The sequence below is a fragment of the Dermacentor silvarum genome, chromosome 1 (genome assembly GCF_013339745.2).
Source record: "Dermacentor silvarum isolate Dsil-2018 chromosome 1, BIME_Dsil_1.4, whole genome shotgun sequence".
NCBI classification, from domain to species: domain Eukaryota; kingdom Metazoa; phylum Arthropoda; class Arachnida; order Ixodida; family Ixodidae; genus Dermacentor; species Dermacentor silvarum.
Genome location: NC_051154.1, coordinates 278,425,380 through 278,438,284, shown reverse-complemented (window position 1 = coordinate 278,438,284; position 12,905 = coordinate 278,425,380). Strand labels below are relative to the sequence as shown.

Genomic DNA, 12,905 nt, shown 5'->3' with positions numbered 1-12,905 from the left:
GAGGTGAGATCGATTGAGTAACGGCGAGAATGATTGGAGGTGAGTGCGAGTGAGTGCCACTGAGTGGAGGTGAGTGCGAGTGAGTGGAGGTGAGTGCGAGTGAGTGCCAGTGAGTGTGAGTGGAGGTGAGTGCGATTGAGTGCTAGTGAGTGGAAGTGAGGGCTAGTGAGTGTGAGTGGAGGTGAGTGCGAGTGAGTGCCAGTGAGTGGAGGTGAGATCGAGTGAGTAACGGTGAGAATGATTGGAGGTGAGTGCGAGTGAGTGCCACTGAGTGGAGGTGAGTGCGAGTGAGTGGAGGTGAGTGCGAGTGAGTGCCAGTGAGTGTGAGTGGAGGTGAGTGCGATTGAGTGCTAGTGAGTGGAAGTGAGGACCCTGATCATGAGAAAGAAATTTACAGAAGAATCAAATTGGGTTGGAGTGCATGCGGCAGGCATTACCAAATCATGACTGGGAGCTTACCACTGTCGTTGAAAATAAAAGTGTACAAACATTGCATTCTACCGGTGCTAACATATGGTGCAGAAACTTAGAGGTTAGCAAAGAAGCTCGAGAACAATTAAGGACCGCACAAAGAGCGATGGAATGAAAAATTTTAGGCCTAACATTAAGACACAGGAAGAGAGCGATGTGGATCAGAGAGCAAACGGGGATAGCAGATATTCTAGTTGACATTAAGAGGAGAAAGTGGAGCTGGGCAGGCCATGTAATGCGTAGGATGGATAACAGAATGATAGGATGGAGTTACAGAATGGATACCAAGAGAAGGGAAGCGCAGTCGAGGACGGCCGAAAACTAGGTGGGCTGATTAAGTTAGGAAATGTCAGGTGCAAGTTGGAATCAGCTAGCGCAAGACTAGGGTAATTGGAGGTTGCAGGGAGAGGCCGTCATCCTGCCCTAGACATAAATATAGACTGATGATGATGATGGCAAGGAGATGCATCCACTCCTGTGCTCGAATATCTGATAGACAGAGAAATACACTGTGAAGAATAGAGTCATAGCGATGTGCAAAATCACTTAGGAATTCTTGTGCGTAATTCATAACGGAAAACATACCTGCCGCGCAATGACGGATGTTTAATGCATTCGACGTCCGTGCCAGCAAATGTCGAAGAAGTTTGTGCAAAGGTGCAGTTTGTGTTAGCTCAGAAACGGTCTTCCCAAAGAGATTTGGGTGGCTCTTAGAGGAAAATATTCAAGGAAGACCTATATTTGTGAAGCCGTCAAACATACCAAAATCTAAAGCGGTCCATTCACCTCTTTTGATGATGAGTGCTCGTGTTCAGCCTGCACGTTTATTCTGAGTGGGAAAATGAGCATTCTTGAACATCAAAACCTAGAGAAGGTAACTATGTGTCACTCGTCTTAAAACGTTTACAATATTTGTGAACGTGTAATTTTCAGTGCTTCTTTTCGTACTAGATGATATTTGTTGACTTAAATTCATAATTTTGATTTTTTACCTTGGCACATTAGCCGTTTTTCTGTATTCATGGAGCATTTTGTATTATTTGTTTTTGCTCCAGTTGGTGGGACATTGTAACCAGGAAAATTTGGCTAGTCCTACAAAAAATCTATTAAGCGCGTTGCAACACGCGGATTGACAATAAATTGGCAGCGCACTCTTCTTTCGGAGACTATTGGTAACGGTAATACGATTAGCATTCTTTCTTGCGATGGAGGTGTAATTAGTTATGATACGTGAAGACGTTTCTTCAGCGCGCATCCACCTGCGTTCTTCCAATTGCTTAGCGGTCATAAGGAGCTTCTCCAGGCGTGGCATGGCGGACAGCAGTACGCGATGCTGCTTGCGACCCAGGAGTGTTCTTCGAACTCGTGCTGATGCCTGCGAACCCCCGGTGTCTAGCGCGGAGGTTTGCTGTTTTTTGAACTCAATTTTCTTTTTTGGTCAGCGGCAAAGATAGTTTGGATGCAAGCAAACCCACCATTTTCCGCGACCCCGTTAAACTGTCGGTGTCGGACGCCCAGCCGCCGCCAGCATGTCGAGCGGGAGCAGGCCGGTTGGTACCATAAAGGCTCCGGGCCATATTACAGCAGCGCTGGGGCGCGGCTTCTAACCGGCCGAAGCGCGCTTTTGCAAGAAAAAAAAACGATTAGAAACACAGGCAGCAGAAATTGCGTAGTTCATGTATTAGAATGCATGTAATAGTTGACGGTCTCAAACACCACCTGAAATGAGCCGTTTATATTATAGTGTGGATTTCTGACCTTGAGGTGGTTACGGCTGCGGAGCGCTTGGTGGCAGAGCCAGAAATGTTAACACGTGTGTGAGAAATTGCAGCGTATAATTGAACGGCGCGCGATGCGTGCTACATGTCCTCCTTTGCCCATTGCCACCCGCAGTCTTTATTTGTGTGATGAAAAGCTAGATTGTCCAATACTGGGACTAAAGTATTCGATTGGTACAATTTGGCGTGCGACCATTGATGCGACAAGTCTCTCCAAGTTCAAATTTCTTCCGTCAGATTCCTTGTAGTTTTTCAGGAGCTAATCACGTGCTGTCCATTTGTGTTCTGGTTTACTTATTGGCAAACGGGTGTTTACGTGCTCGCAGGCCTCCGTGTCATCAAAGAGCTGGCGTCGCAGATCAAGTCTGAGGAATCGAGTGCCACCAACAGCCACTGTGCCACGGACCTGTCTTCGCCGCCAGCGCCACCGCCACGGCCGCGCGGAAGACCTCCCAGGCTGGACCGGGGCGACTACGTGGGCACGTCCCGGATGGTCCAGGGGGCTCCTCCGCCCCACCCGTCCCTGCAGAATGGCCACGACCGACCAGGCAGCAACGGACTCGACCTGCACCACCCCAACGGCCTGGCAGCGCCGCCGGCCGTGGACGAGGCAGCCGATGCCGAGAACAGCCTGAACGCGCTGCTCGCCCTCTCCCAGAAGAGCTTGATGAAGCAAGAGCCCGCGTCACCCGCCACCATCAAGATGGACTAAGGCCAGTTTGTATGAGGCGTGGCAGTGACATGACGCCATACGCGATGACGCCTGTCCCTGGAAGTCATTCGTGTAGCATCCTGACAGGTTCTTTTTTTTTCCCCTCAAATGCCAGGAATCGATATTACGTGACACTGAGCCAGATCCGCCGTCATTCTGAGTTACGTGCGGTTGCTGCCGCACTTTACACCGTGGCACGCCAACGTGGGCGCAGAATGTCTATAGCCATTGGTCGATGAGGCGTGCCTGTCCTCCGTCCTGTTCGGCCAGTCCTTCCCAGGTCGTTGTTGCACAAGGTGGCTTCTGTCATCCAAGAGAATTCGGCCGTTATATTTTGTGCTTGACAATGTTATCGGGTACGTGAGTGGTGGCTAGTTTTTGACTACCTGTTTTGTGGTGTATGGCTCGAAATTGGAATTGACTAGTAAGAGCTCTATCAAAAGAAATGTCTATACACGCTGATTACAAATCATAGAAGCGTGCACACTTAAGGCGTCACGGAGTTATGATAAGGCTGTGAGGTCCGTTGTGAGGCCGCTGCGCTATATGCTTACCAGTGCCGCACTAAAGCCTCACAGTTGGCATCACAATCTAATATCAACGTAGTGGTGCCTTAAGTTTATCCGTCAAATGGCTCTAGGAAGACTGTGATGGATTCGGTTTGGTGACAGACTGCATGTTAGAAGGCCATGTCATAGAAGCACTGACGTGCTCTGCCATTTGTCTGCGTAAGAACATGGTGGCAGAATGCCTGTCGTGGTGTTGCGGTGACATGCTGGAGAACGCCTTCGAATGGGCAAATATGACGCGTTTTCCATGACAGCAGTGATGAATTCAGGAGCAGCGACTGCGTCGGGCAACTAACTGCCGTGGATTGAGCAGAGTTTCATCCCTGACAACATCGAAAGCGTCCGGGGCATTGCCGTAGCTCTTAGCCTAACAGCCATCAAATGACCTCGCATAAGGTGCCATACACCGCAAGTCGACTCGCTTCACAGCCAAAGCCTGCCATGGAAGCCGTGCAGGTTTTCGAGCTACTGTCATGTGCTGGTGCCGTGCACTGGCTAAATTTACGCTCTGATTGTAGTGTGGCGTTCACTGGGCTGGCAAGCTGCGCTATTCAGCATGGTTGCGGACTGCGCGGTGGGCACAATTGGATGCTGACATTCCCTGTACTGGAGGAACAGGGATGCTGACATTCCCTGTTCCTCCAGCTCTTTTGACGTGCCAGTGTTACCTCTAAACTGCTTACTATTCGGGGATCCATGAATATTTCGTATGAGGCATGCAGTTGAGCATATTTCTCAGCTTAAAGGACATTATGTAGAAATTGCAGCCCTTGTCCTGAGCAAGTTTATTCATGGACAGCTAAATACTAGCGCCTATGTCCGCCCCTCGTGCTTTGTGTTATGTTCTGTTAAGAATGAAAGCATGATGGTAATGACCACTGCAGCAGTGTTCTGTGGACTAATTCTCACTGCTCTCTAGCCAAATGTCTTGCATGACGTCATAACGAAGGTAACAGCATGCCAAGAAACTCAATGCATTGTTTCCAAAGCGGACAATGCGAAACAAAGTTTGTGGTATTTACACAAACCTGCACCATTCTTCTGATTCCTAATTTGCTTAGTCGGCTTTAGTGAATCTCTCGTAACTAATAAGTAATTTAATGGTATTTTCCGGCCTACATCGAATGGTCTGTGCCGCAGCAGCAACTGTGGCAAAACAGATATCGGAATGCTTTTTGATGTGGGTGCATTGCTCTACGTTTGTGTGCTTTTTTAGCGTTCTGGCTTTCGCGTCTTTCATGCGCCTTTGAGCAGGCCAGTGAGTATGCGAAGGTTCTCCGTTTGCCCGTAGCCGTTTTTTTTTAATTGAAAACGTGCAACAAGAAGTGCGGGCGCTGATCTTGCATGCTTTGGTATGGCCTCACGAGAGAGCTGTTTGTTGGTGCCGCCGTTCACCTTCATTATAAGCCAGGCCTCCTGAGCAATTGCGCGATCCTTAGGTTTTCCAGTTTCGACGTTCTCACGGTGATTCATGCAGGACGTGGTGTAAATACATTTGTGCAAGCTTATCTTCATTCCTCAACTTGTGGAAAAGACTGAAGGAGGCAGCGATTCCTAGCCGTGTTTAGTGTCCGCACCAGAGTAGGGTATCCTCCCAATATTCTGTTATTAGATTGAATGGCACTTGTTCAGCAACGAAGTTGCGAGGATGACCAGGCGAAAGAGCTGCAGGGGAACCTGGCCACCTCATACACAGTGCAGCTTCGTAGCTGTTGACCGAAAGCACGGGTTTCACACAACGCTCCTAACAAAAAAAAATCCATACAGAAAACCACAAAAACCACAATCAGATTGCGGAAACGAATGATCGTGGAAAGATTGCACACAGCATTTTTAAACTGGTATAATAGAGATGAAACAAAACAAAACATGAACTTGTCACGGAAACAGAGCCCACTGTACAAATATTTCGCGTATCTTTTTCATAAAGGCAGCACAAATACATCGAGACCATTTTCTTTGTGCAGTTGGTTCAACTGTGTCGGTAAACAAAACCTAAACATATGGCGGTCGTAGGCTGACAAACGTTGTAAACGGGGATAGGCGTCTGTGAAGATGACAGTTTGTTAACGTATAATCGTTTTTAATTCTTGCTTCTCTATATGAGCGACAACGCCTATAGCTGAATAAATATGCAATTTTCATTACCCTAAGACTTGAGAATACGTGATCTCTTTGCGATACTGTAAATTTATGCATGTTTTCCATTGAAGTTGTTGCCCAGACGAGAATTCCGTATCGAACTAAAGAAGAACACTTTGACTTATTTGAAAGCATAATAATAAATGTAGGGAGATGATTCCCCTGGCGACCCATAACACCTATAGCTCTAGACAGCTTATTAACTAAGTGATATACATGGTAGTCCTCTGTCATAGTTTCAGAGAAATATGTGCCAAGTGATTTGTATGGTGGTACTATTTCCATTTCAGTATTGTCTAAACATAGGGCGATAGTTGGAACTGTTTGTTACGATGGTGAAACAACGCGGCCTTCGTTTTTTTTTTACATTAACCGTAGGATAATTGTTTATCGCCCATATATGTATGTCTGCCAACGCTTTATTACCTCGATGTGACATTTCAAACCCTGAGTCACCTTGCACTGAGTCATGTGCAAGGTGACTCCAACACTTAATGGTAAACCGAGCAAGCATCATTGGAATGAGGGGTAATACTTATTAAGAAATGGTCTCTCTCTCGAACACAGAGCGCGTTGAATTGCTGGCTGACGTGGGAATCGCTTCTTTCAATAAAATAGGATTATATTTGTAGCCGAATGTCCTCGTTTTTCAAATGCTGATGCCTATATTGTTCAATAGGAGCTCGCAGTCATGCATGCGGGAGTGGTTGTGTAAATAAAAATGGTGCTTGCTTTTTTTTTCATTATGTACTCGGTAAAGAAAGGCCACTGATATGAGCTTATTTTTTGACACTAGTGATTTCTACGTAGCTGTACTTCGTCTTGGGCTAGTTTGTGAAACACAGCTTTTACAAGAGAGGCCCAAATAATACGCATGCACAGATGAGGTATATACAGGAGGCGCTGAGCTTGCTTATATACTTCAACTGTGTATGTTCGTTGAGCCTCTTCTTCTATCAGCAATTTCTACGTTGGCCAGTGAATCGCTGAGACAGTGCGGTTTCCTTTATAAATGTTTGATTTAATTCAATTGTCTTTATTCCCCATAAAGAGAGAAAGAAAGACACGGGAAAAAAGCTAATGGAAGAGTTTGCTGGACAAAAAGTTACGTTAACAGCTTGACAGGGCCGTGGAAATCGCACGAAGCAGATGTCAGACAAGACGACAGACATGATAACGCATAACTTTCAAATAAAACAAAAAATGCACTGGCCGCTACATATCTAGCTTCGCCATGTGTCTACATATTATGCATTGAATTACCAAAAATAACATCTCATTTTCAATGCACTTGGCCTGCTCGGTGTAATCTTATAACCATATAACCATTGTTTGTGGTTCTCGTGCTTGGCGTGTTTTTTAATCAATATTTAGTAATAAAAATTTTGTTGCGGCTCAACGCTAGTCCCATGCACTTCTTTTTAACTCCATCGATTAGTCTGAGAAGCAAAGGCGCGTCCTTCTAGTCTAATGATAATTCTAGTCCAGCCTGTGGTCGAGGAACCGGTGAATAACCGCGCCTGCAGGACGCCGCACCCTCGAACTTTGCACCTCTGGGTCGCAATATTGTCTACCTCGACGTGCACGTGGCTTGAAGTGCTCATGTAGAGGTAACTTCTGCGTTTGCACATACATCTCATTATGAATACAGGTCGCACTACCGATACCTTTTTTTTTTTCAGATCAAGGATTGGTGAATGTCGACATGCATCATGTTAGAATACAATGCTGGCGCAAGGACCCAGAAAACTAGGTTACAATTAATGGCACAAACAAAGGATCGAAGTTTACTGCAATACGGACGAACGTTAGAATAAGAATAAGAAGGACGTTAGGAGTTCTCACATGAATGCAGCTAAGAAATTCAACATTCACAAAATGTGGTCAAACTTGGTTATACATGGCAGATATCAATAAGTAGCTGCATAAAGCGACCGTGCAAAGCAGGTTTAATCACAAGGGACGAATTCGATTATAAAATTGTGGATCCCAAATGTTCAGTGCAATACAAATCTCTCGCTCCGCATTTGATGACCACGTGACCTGTCGAAAAGAAGTCATGCTCACAAAGGCGTGCGGCAAGTGCTGCCCTATTTCTTAAGATGAGAGCTGCGGCAACGAGGCATAGCTAATTCTCTCAATGCCCACGTGTTTGCCGCTGGTATGTATATTTGTGGCGTCCCGCACGGAAGCCTGGTACCATGCTTTCTCACCAAAATCTTATCAGAACCAGCTTACCGTCACCATCCCTTTGATGCGCTGCTTTACACAAAAATGGCGGAAGTAATTTGTGACCCCTTGCTCTATTTTGCTCAACCTGCCTTTTTTCATCATGTTCTATGCGCCGCGGAAGAAACGTTTGGCAGGGCCCTAAATGCCGCCTAATGGCGATCCTTTTGCGTTATGTGCAGCTCATCATACTAATACGTACGGGATAACGAGCGTATTGCTTTTCACATATAATGTAATGAATCTTTTCGGAAACATGCAGCGCCACGTTTTCCGCTGTTGGCCTCTTTTGGCGAGAGAGTGCGCCGGGCAGCTGCCGTCAATGCGAATGTGAAGGCCTCGGGTGAATGTTGCACTTTTTTTCCAAGTTTTGACTTAGCTTTTGTGGCCGTTGTTGCAAGCTGCTAGCGTGCTTACTGTGGAACTTTCGGGCAGCATATTGCGATTATTTTACTGCCTTAAGAAAAATTGCAGGCGAACGTGCTGTGCACCCGACGAAATGTTCGATCGGCAACAGCAACAAAAGCTTCGCAATGACGGCGTCGCGACAACGAGGGGTATATAGCCTCACTGCATAACCGTTGTGTCAAATAGTGAAGCGTACACGCTGCATTGTGGAGAAAATTGAGAATCGCCGACAGCGTGTCCTGTACGGGAACGCTGCCCCCCCCCCCCCCCCCCCCCCCGCCCCGACATGCACTTGCAGCCGTAATCCGCTGACCACATCTGACATCCTGCGCCACCCGCTTTATTAGAATCTCAAGTGCTCACCTCAGGCACCTGAAGCCTGCGTTTGTCGGCGTTATTATTATTTGGTATGCTTAATGAACTCACAACTATTCATAACTGTATTGCGGTGAACTTTAGAATTGCCATTATGAAAAGCATATAATCGTGTAAAAAGATTTTGCGCTCAGCGTAAATCTCTTCTCGCTAAAGAATTCAATAAGGATACTTTTTTATAACCTGGATCATTCATTGTCACACTTGGCACTGTTACTACCTTAGTTTGTCATTAAAAAACTGCTAATTTGTCTTCGTCTGCACCTTTCAGATGCACGCACGGCCAATTAATGGAAGCGAAACACGAAGGTCATGCTCTGCCGTATGGCAGACGACGAAAGTGACTTAGCCAGGGTGTTTTAGATATTATTTATACATGTAAAACTTACTACAAATACTATAAAGAAAAAAAAACAGCCAATCTGCCTCCTGCGCATTTCGCAGTTAGTAATGCTTGAAACATGCCTGCAGTGTCACTTCCGTCGTCTGTAATACAGCATGAACTGGCCTTCGAGATTCGCTTTCAATAATGGCCGAGGGGTGCATCCGAGGCGAACACAAATTCGCTGTTCTTTCTTAGCAAACTCGGCAAGTAACAACAAGTGTTACATTCAACGATCTTGGTTAAGAAATGCGATCCTTCTGCAAATTTCTTGCACGAATGGTGTTGCGGTTATCGCGAAATCTTTCTTGTAATGATTTTAAGAGAAAGCTGGACATTCCTGCATTAGTGCCCCTAGTAACAAACAACGTAAGAGAGTGCTGATTTACATGATTTCTCAATCTTTCAAGCCCAAAAAAAAAAAGCCCAATGAGCGAATATTTGTACATATGCGAAAACTGCAGAAGGCTTGCGCAGCGCTTGCTGATTAAAACAGCAGGGAAACGCTTGGCATTGCTTGCGCCAATCACAGCGTAGCAGACGACAGCGGAGCCGGTGCGCTTTCATGCGGGGTCCTCAGCGGGCAGCCGTCAGGCGGGCAGCCGTCAGGCGCACACGTGACTTTCTGAAAAGGTTCGTTTGTGTTAAGAGCGCCGCGTCTATACAACCCGGTAAGAATATAAATTCTCACCTTCTACCTGCCTACACCACGATATAATTTTGAGGCATGCCGTAGTGGGAGTAATCCGAATTAATTAGCCTAAATATAACATATAACTAAATGTAATATATATACCAACACGAGATACCCGCTCAAGCCAAGGTTTTTTTAGCTACAGTGGAAATTCGGTGGAAGTAATTTGCTCTTATGATTTCTGTCACTTTATTTGCTAGTTCAGGTGATAACATTGCCAATGCAGCATGTTTATCCAGCAGCACGTGCCGAATGCACAAAACTGTTAACACTGATTTCGAAACGTCTGATCATGCAATAAAAAAACCGACCGATTTTAAATGAAAAGATTCGGAGAAAGCAAAGCTTGGCATGTGTTCTGCCTTGCTTTTGTTCTTATCTACATCCAATATTTACAAAAGCATTATTAAGGCCTGAAACGAGACGAATGTAGCAGATCTAAGTTAAGCAACTTCGTTTATGGTGACACAGGTACATTGTTACTTACATTGTTATTTTTCTTACTATAATGCGGGTACTACAGCTAACATTTTTATGCCATAAGCCCATTTTCGATCATGGTTCAGCCAGAGTTCTGTTTTCACTAGGAGCATGATCCGCCAGCTTTCTGGTTGAGCTACTTAGTGAAAAATACTGGTTAGAAAATTGCCTCACACTGACAGACCTGTGCAGAGGAGGGCAGACAAGAGGCGCTATTGTGGTCCGTCCTTTTTTCTGGATGTGGGTTAATTTTCGGTCCTCTTCTAATCTGTCTTCTCTGTCGCCGACAAACGACGATTCTCTCCGCATTATTTCGGGACATATATTCATTGTAGTATCTGTTTGAACGGTTCTGTCTGCTGACAAAGCGCGAGCACTTCCCATAAAGTGGGCTCCTGCGCAGTCATTTCTTCTTTAGGAACATATAAAGCTTCACGTGGGCATCCAATGTACCCCTGAAGACAAGCGTAGTTACTGCGACCATGATGACTTTCGAGATCATGGTTATTGAGATCTGTATAGGAAACCGGCTGGAACCAGGCATCTGCTAACTGCCACTTGTGAACACTTTTTGTGATCAATACAACTCGATTTTTGGCATATGCTTTGAGGTGAATGTAGCGCAAACCTTGTGTGAGCGCCTACGCAGGAATGACGTGTTTTGGAATTTTGTTAAAAACATAAAAATGAAATCTCCAACACAAGTATGTTTACGTGATATATATGAGTGATAATATTTTTAATTGCTTTGGAGAGCAATCAAAGATGAGAGAATGGAGCGACATTCCTTCCCTGTACTCGATGCTGTGTCGGAAACTGACTGCAACAGTAAACAAAGTGGGAACGTCGGGGAATACCAGCATGAAGCGCACTATACTAGCGATTATGGCACGGAGCATTATTTTACCAGCAAATAAAACTGTTGCATATTGGTTTTATGAATGTAGGAACAGATATGCAGCTGTTAAAATATATTTGATTTTGCCAGGTGTAGTATCCAGTCACATCACTTTCGTTGAACTGAAGTGATCGTAAACATTGGTGGCGTCAGAATAACATACCCAAAATGAACTTATGGTGCCTTTTGTCGAAGACATTCCCAATTTCCTCTATAACTAAAGGAATTTTTCTTAATTCTCAATGATGGCTCCGAGTAATTGTGTATTCAAAAGCGAAAATTGAGGCTCCACTCAGTTGAATGCGCCATGTTATGAATGAAACTTGTGGACATGCCTATCCCTGCAAGATATTCTATATGGACACCCGGCCGTTATATTTTTTCAAGCTGCTCAGCCAATCAGATATTGCACAAAAAAAGAGAAGTAGGTGAAGGAGTAGCGAACCTAACAGAAAAGAAGTGAAAATTTATCGAAATTTCCATATACATATCAGTATGTACATGCACAGTAAATGTGATACTTGGGTGGAAGAACTTGTCGTTGGGCTAGTAGATAATTCATCTTGGTAACAACTTCAGGGCGCAAGCAAACACACTCACTCGCTCAACCCCCTTATTCGCATCGGCATTCAGTTCAACTGAAACATAGGGGATGGAGTGCGATGTATTTCGAATGTCCATATAGTACAGACATGACCTTTCCTTGATTGTCGGGCTGTTAAGAACATAAGACAAGGATTGAAGTAATGATTGTTATACATTTGCTTCAAAATGATATTAGCCAGTGTCGCGCACTGCACAGAGGTAGTCATCCTTGGTTACAAGGACAGCAACGAAATCGCGTCGTATGGCGATTTGGAAGGCAGCAAAAGTTTTCTTTTTTCCCCTCATCTGAAACTGTGTTACTTGGAACAAGTTGCGAGTTTTCGTCATGAAGATTAATCCTCAAGTTTTCGCTTAGTTCAGTGAAGAAATGTATCTCTGCCGTGCTAAAGAGGGGCGCGTTTTGATGGACGCCTTTGCCCACCTTTGAGGATCCCTTTCACGGTAATCGTTTTGGCACAAAGCATGACAGGGCTGATGTACTATTTGGAATGCTGATCGTCAGATACCGCCGCGTATGAAACGAGAGAGGAGCATAGGAGTGACATACTATGTATTACCAACTATCGCGAATTTCAGCTCTATTGGAATTCTGATTAAAGCGTATGGTTACACTGAGCCGTTAACAGAATTTGACTAGCGAAGGGAGGCGTCACGTCCACTAAGCTGACTCTTCTCAGGGCGTGGGATCGAACGGCGCCGCGTGATGGCCCACGTTGGCGGTGCCCGATATGGCGGAGCTGCATCTGCTCACGGGAGCTCCTATCACTTAGGTTCCAAAACCCAAAATTATCTAGTCAGAAAGTTCCCCATATAGCCAATGACAATAATATTTTTATCGTGATCTAAAATTCGCACGTCCTGCCGCTGCTTTAAAATATTTGTGTGGATTTTGCGATTATGCGTAATGAAATCTGGATGAAATTGTAGTAGGCCTCGCTCCACATAACGCAGTCAAACGTTGCCATTGGCGTCGTGAAACCATTCAAACAAGTGTCTTTGCTGATAAGTGCGGTTTCATTTTTTACACCTCTCAGGAATGAAACCCTTGGAGTTCTCGTATTCGTTTTTAGGGTGGCAAAACTATGGCCCGCCCTTTTCGTCTGCCGGAATGTCACCTTAACAACTACAAAACTCTTTTCATGCCAGGTTGTACTTACGTTG

General features: G+C 45.2%; 1 protein-coding gene across 1 annotated transcript in view; it reads left to right on the top strand.

The window, feature by feature from the left end:
- Positions 1–5,701, top strand: part of LOC119440788 (uncharacterized) — an 82,230-nt gene extending 76,529 nt beyond the window's left edge. The window contains exon 6 of the mRNA XM_037705668.2: positions 2,576–5,701. Within this exon, the coding sequence (XP_037561596.1) occupies positions 2,576–2,961 (386 nt within the window). The 3' untranslated portion in view covers positions 2,962–5,701. The remainder of the gene's footprint in view (positions 1–2,575) is intronic.
- Positions 5,702–12,905: the final 7,204 nt, after the last annotated feature.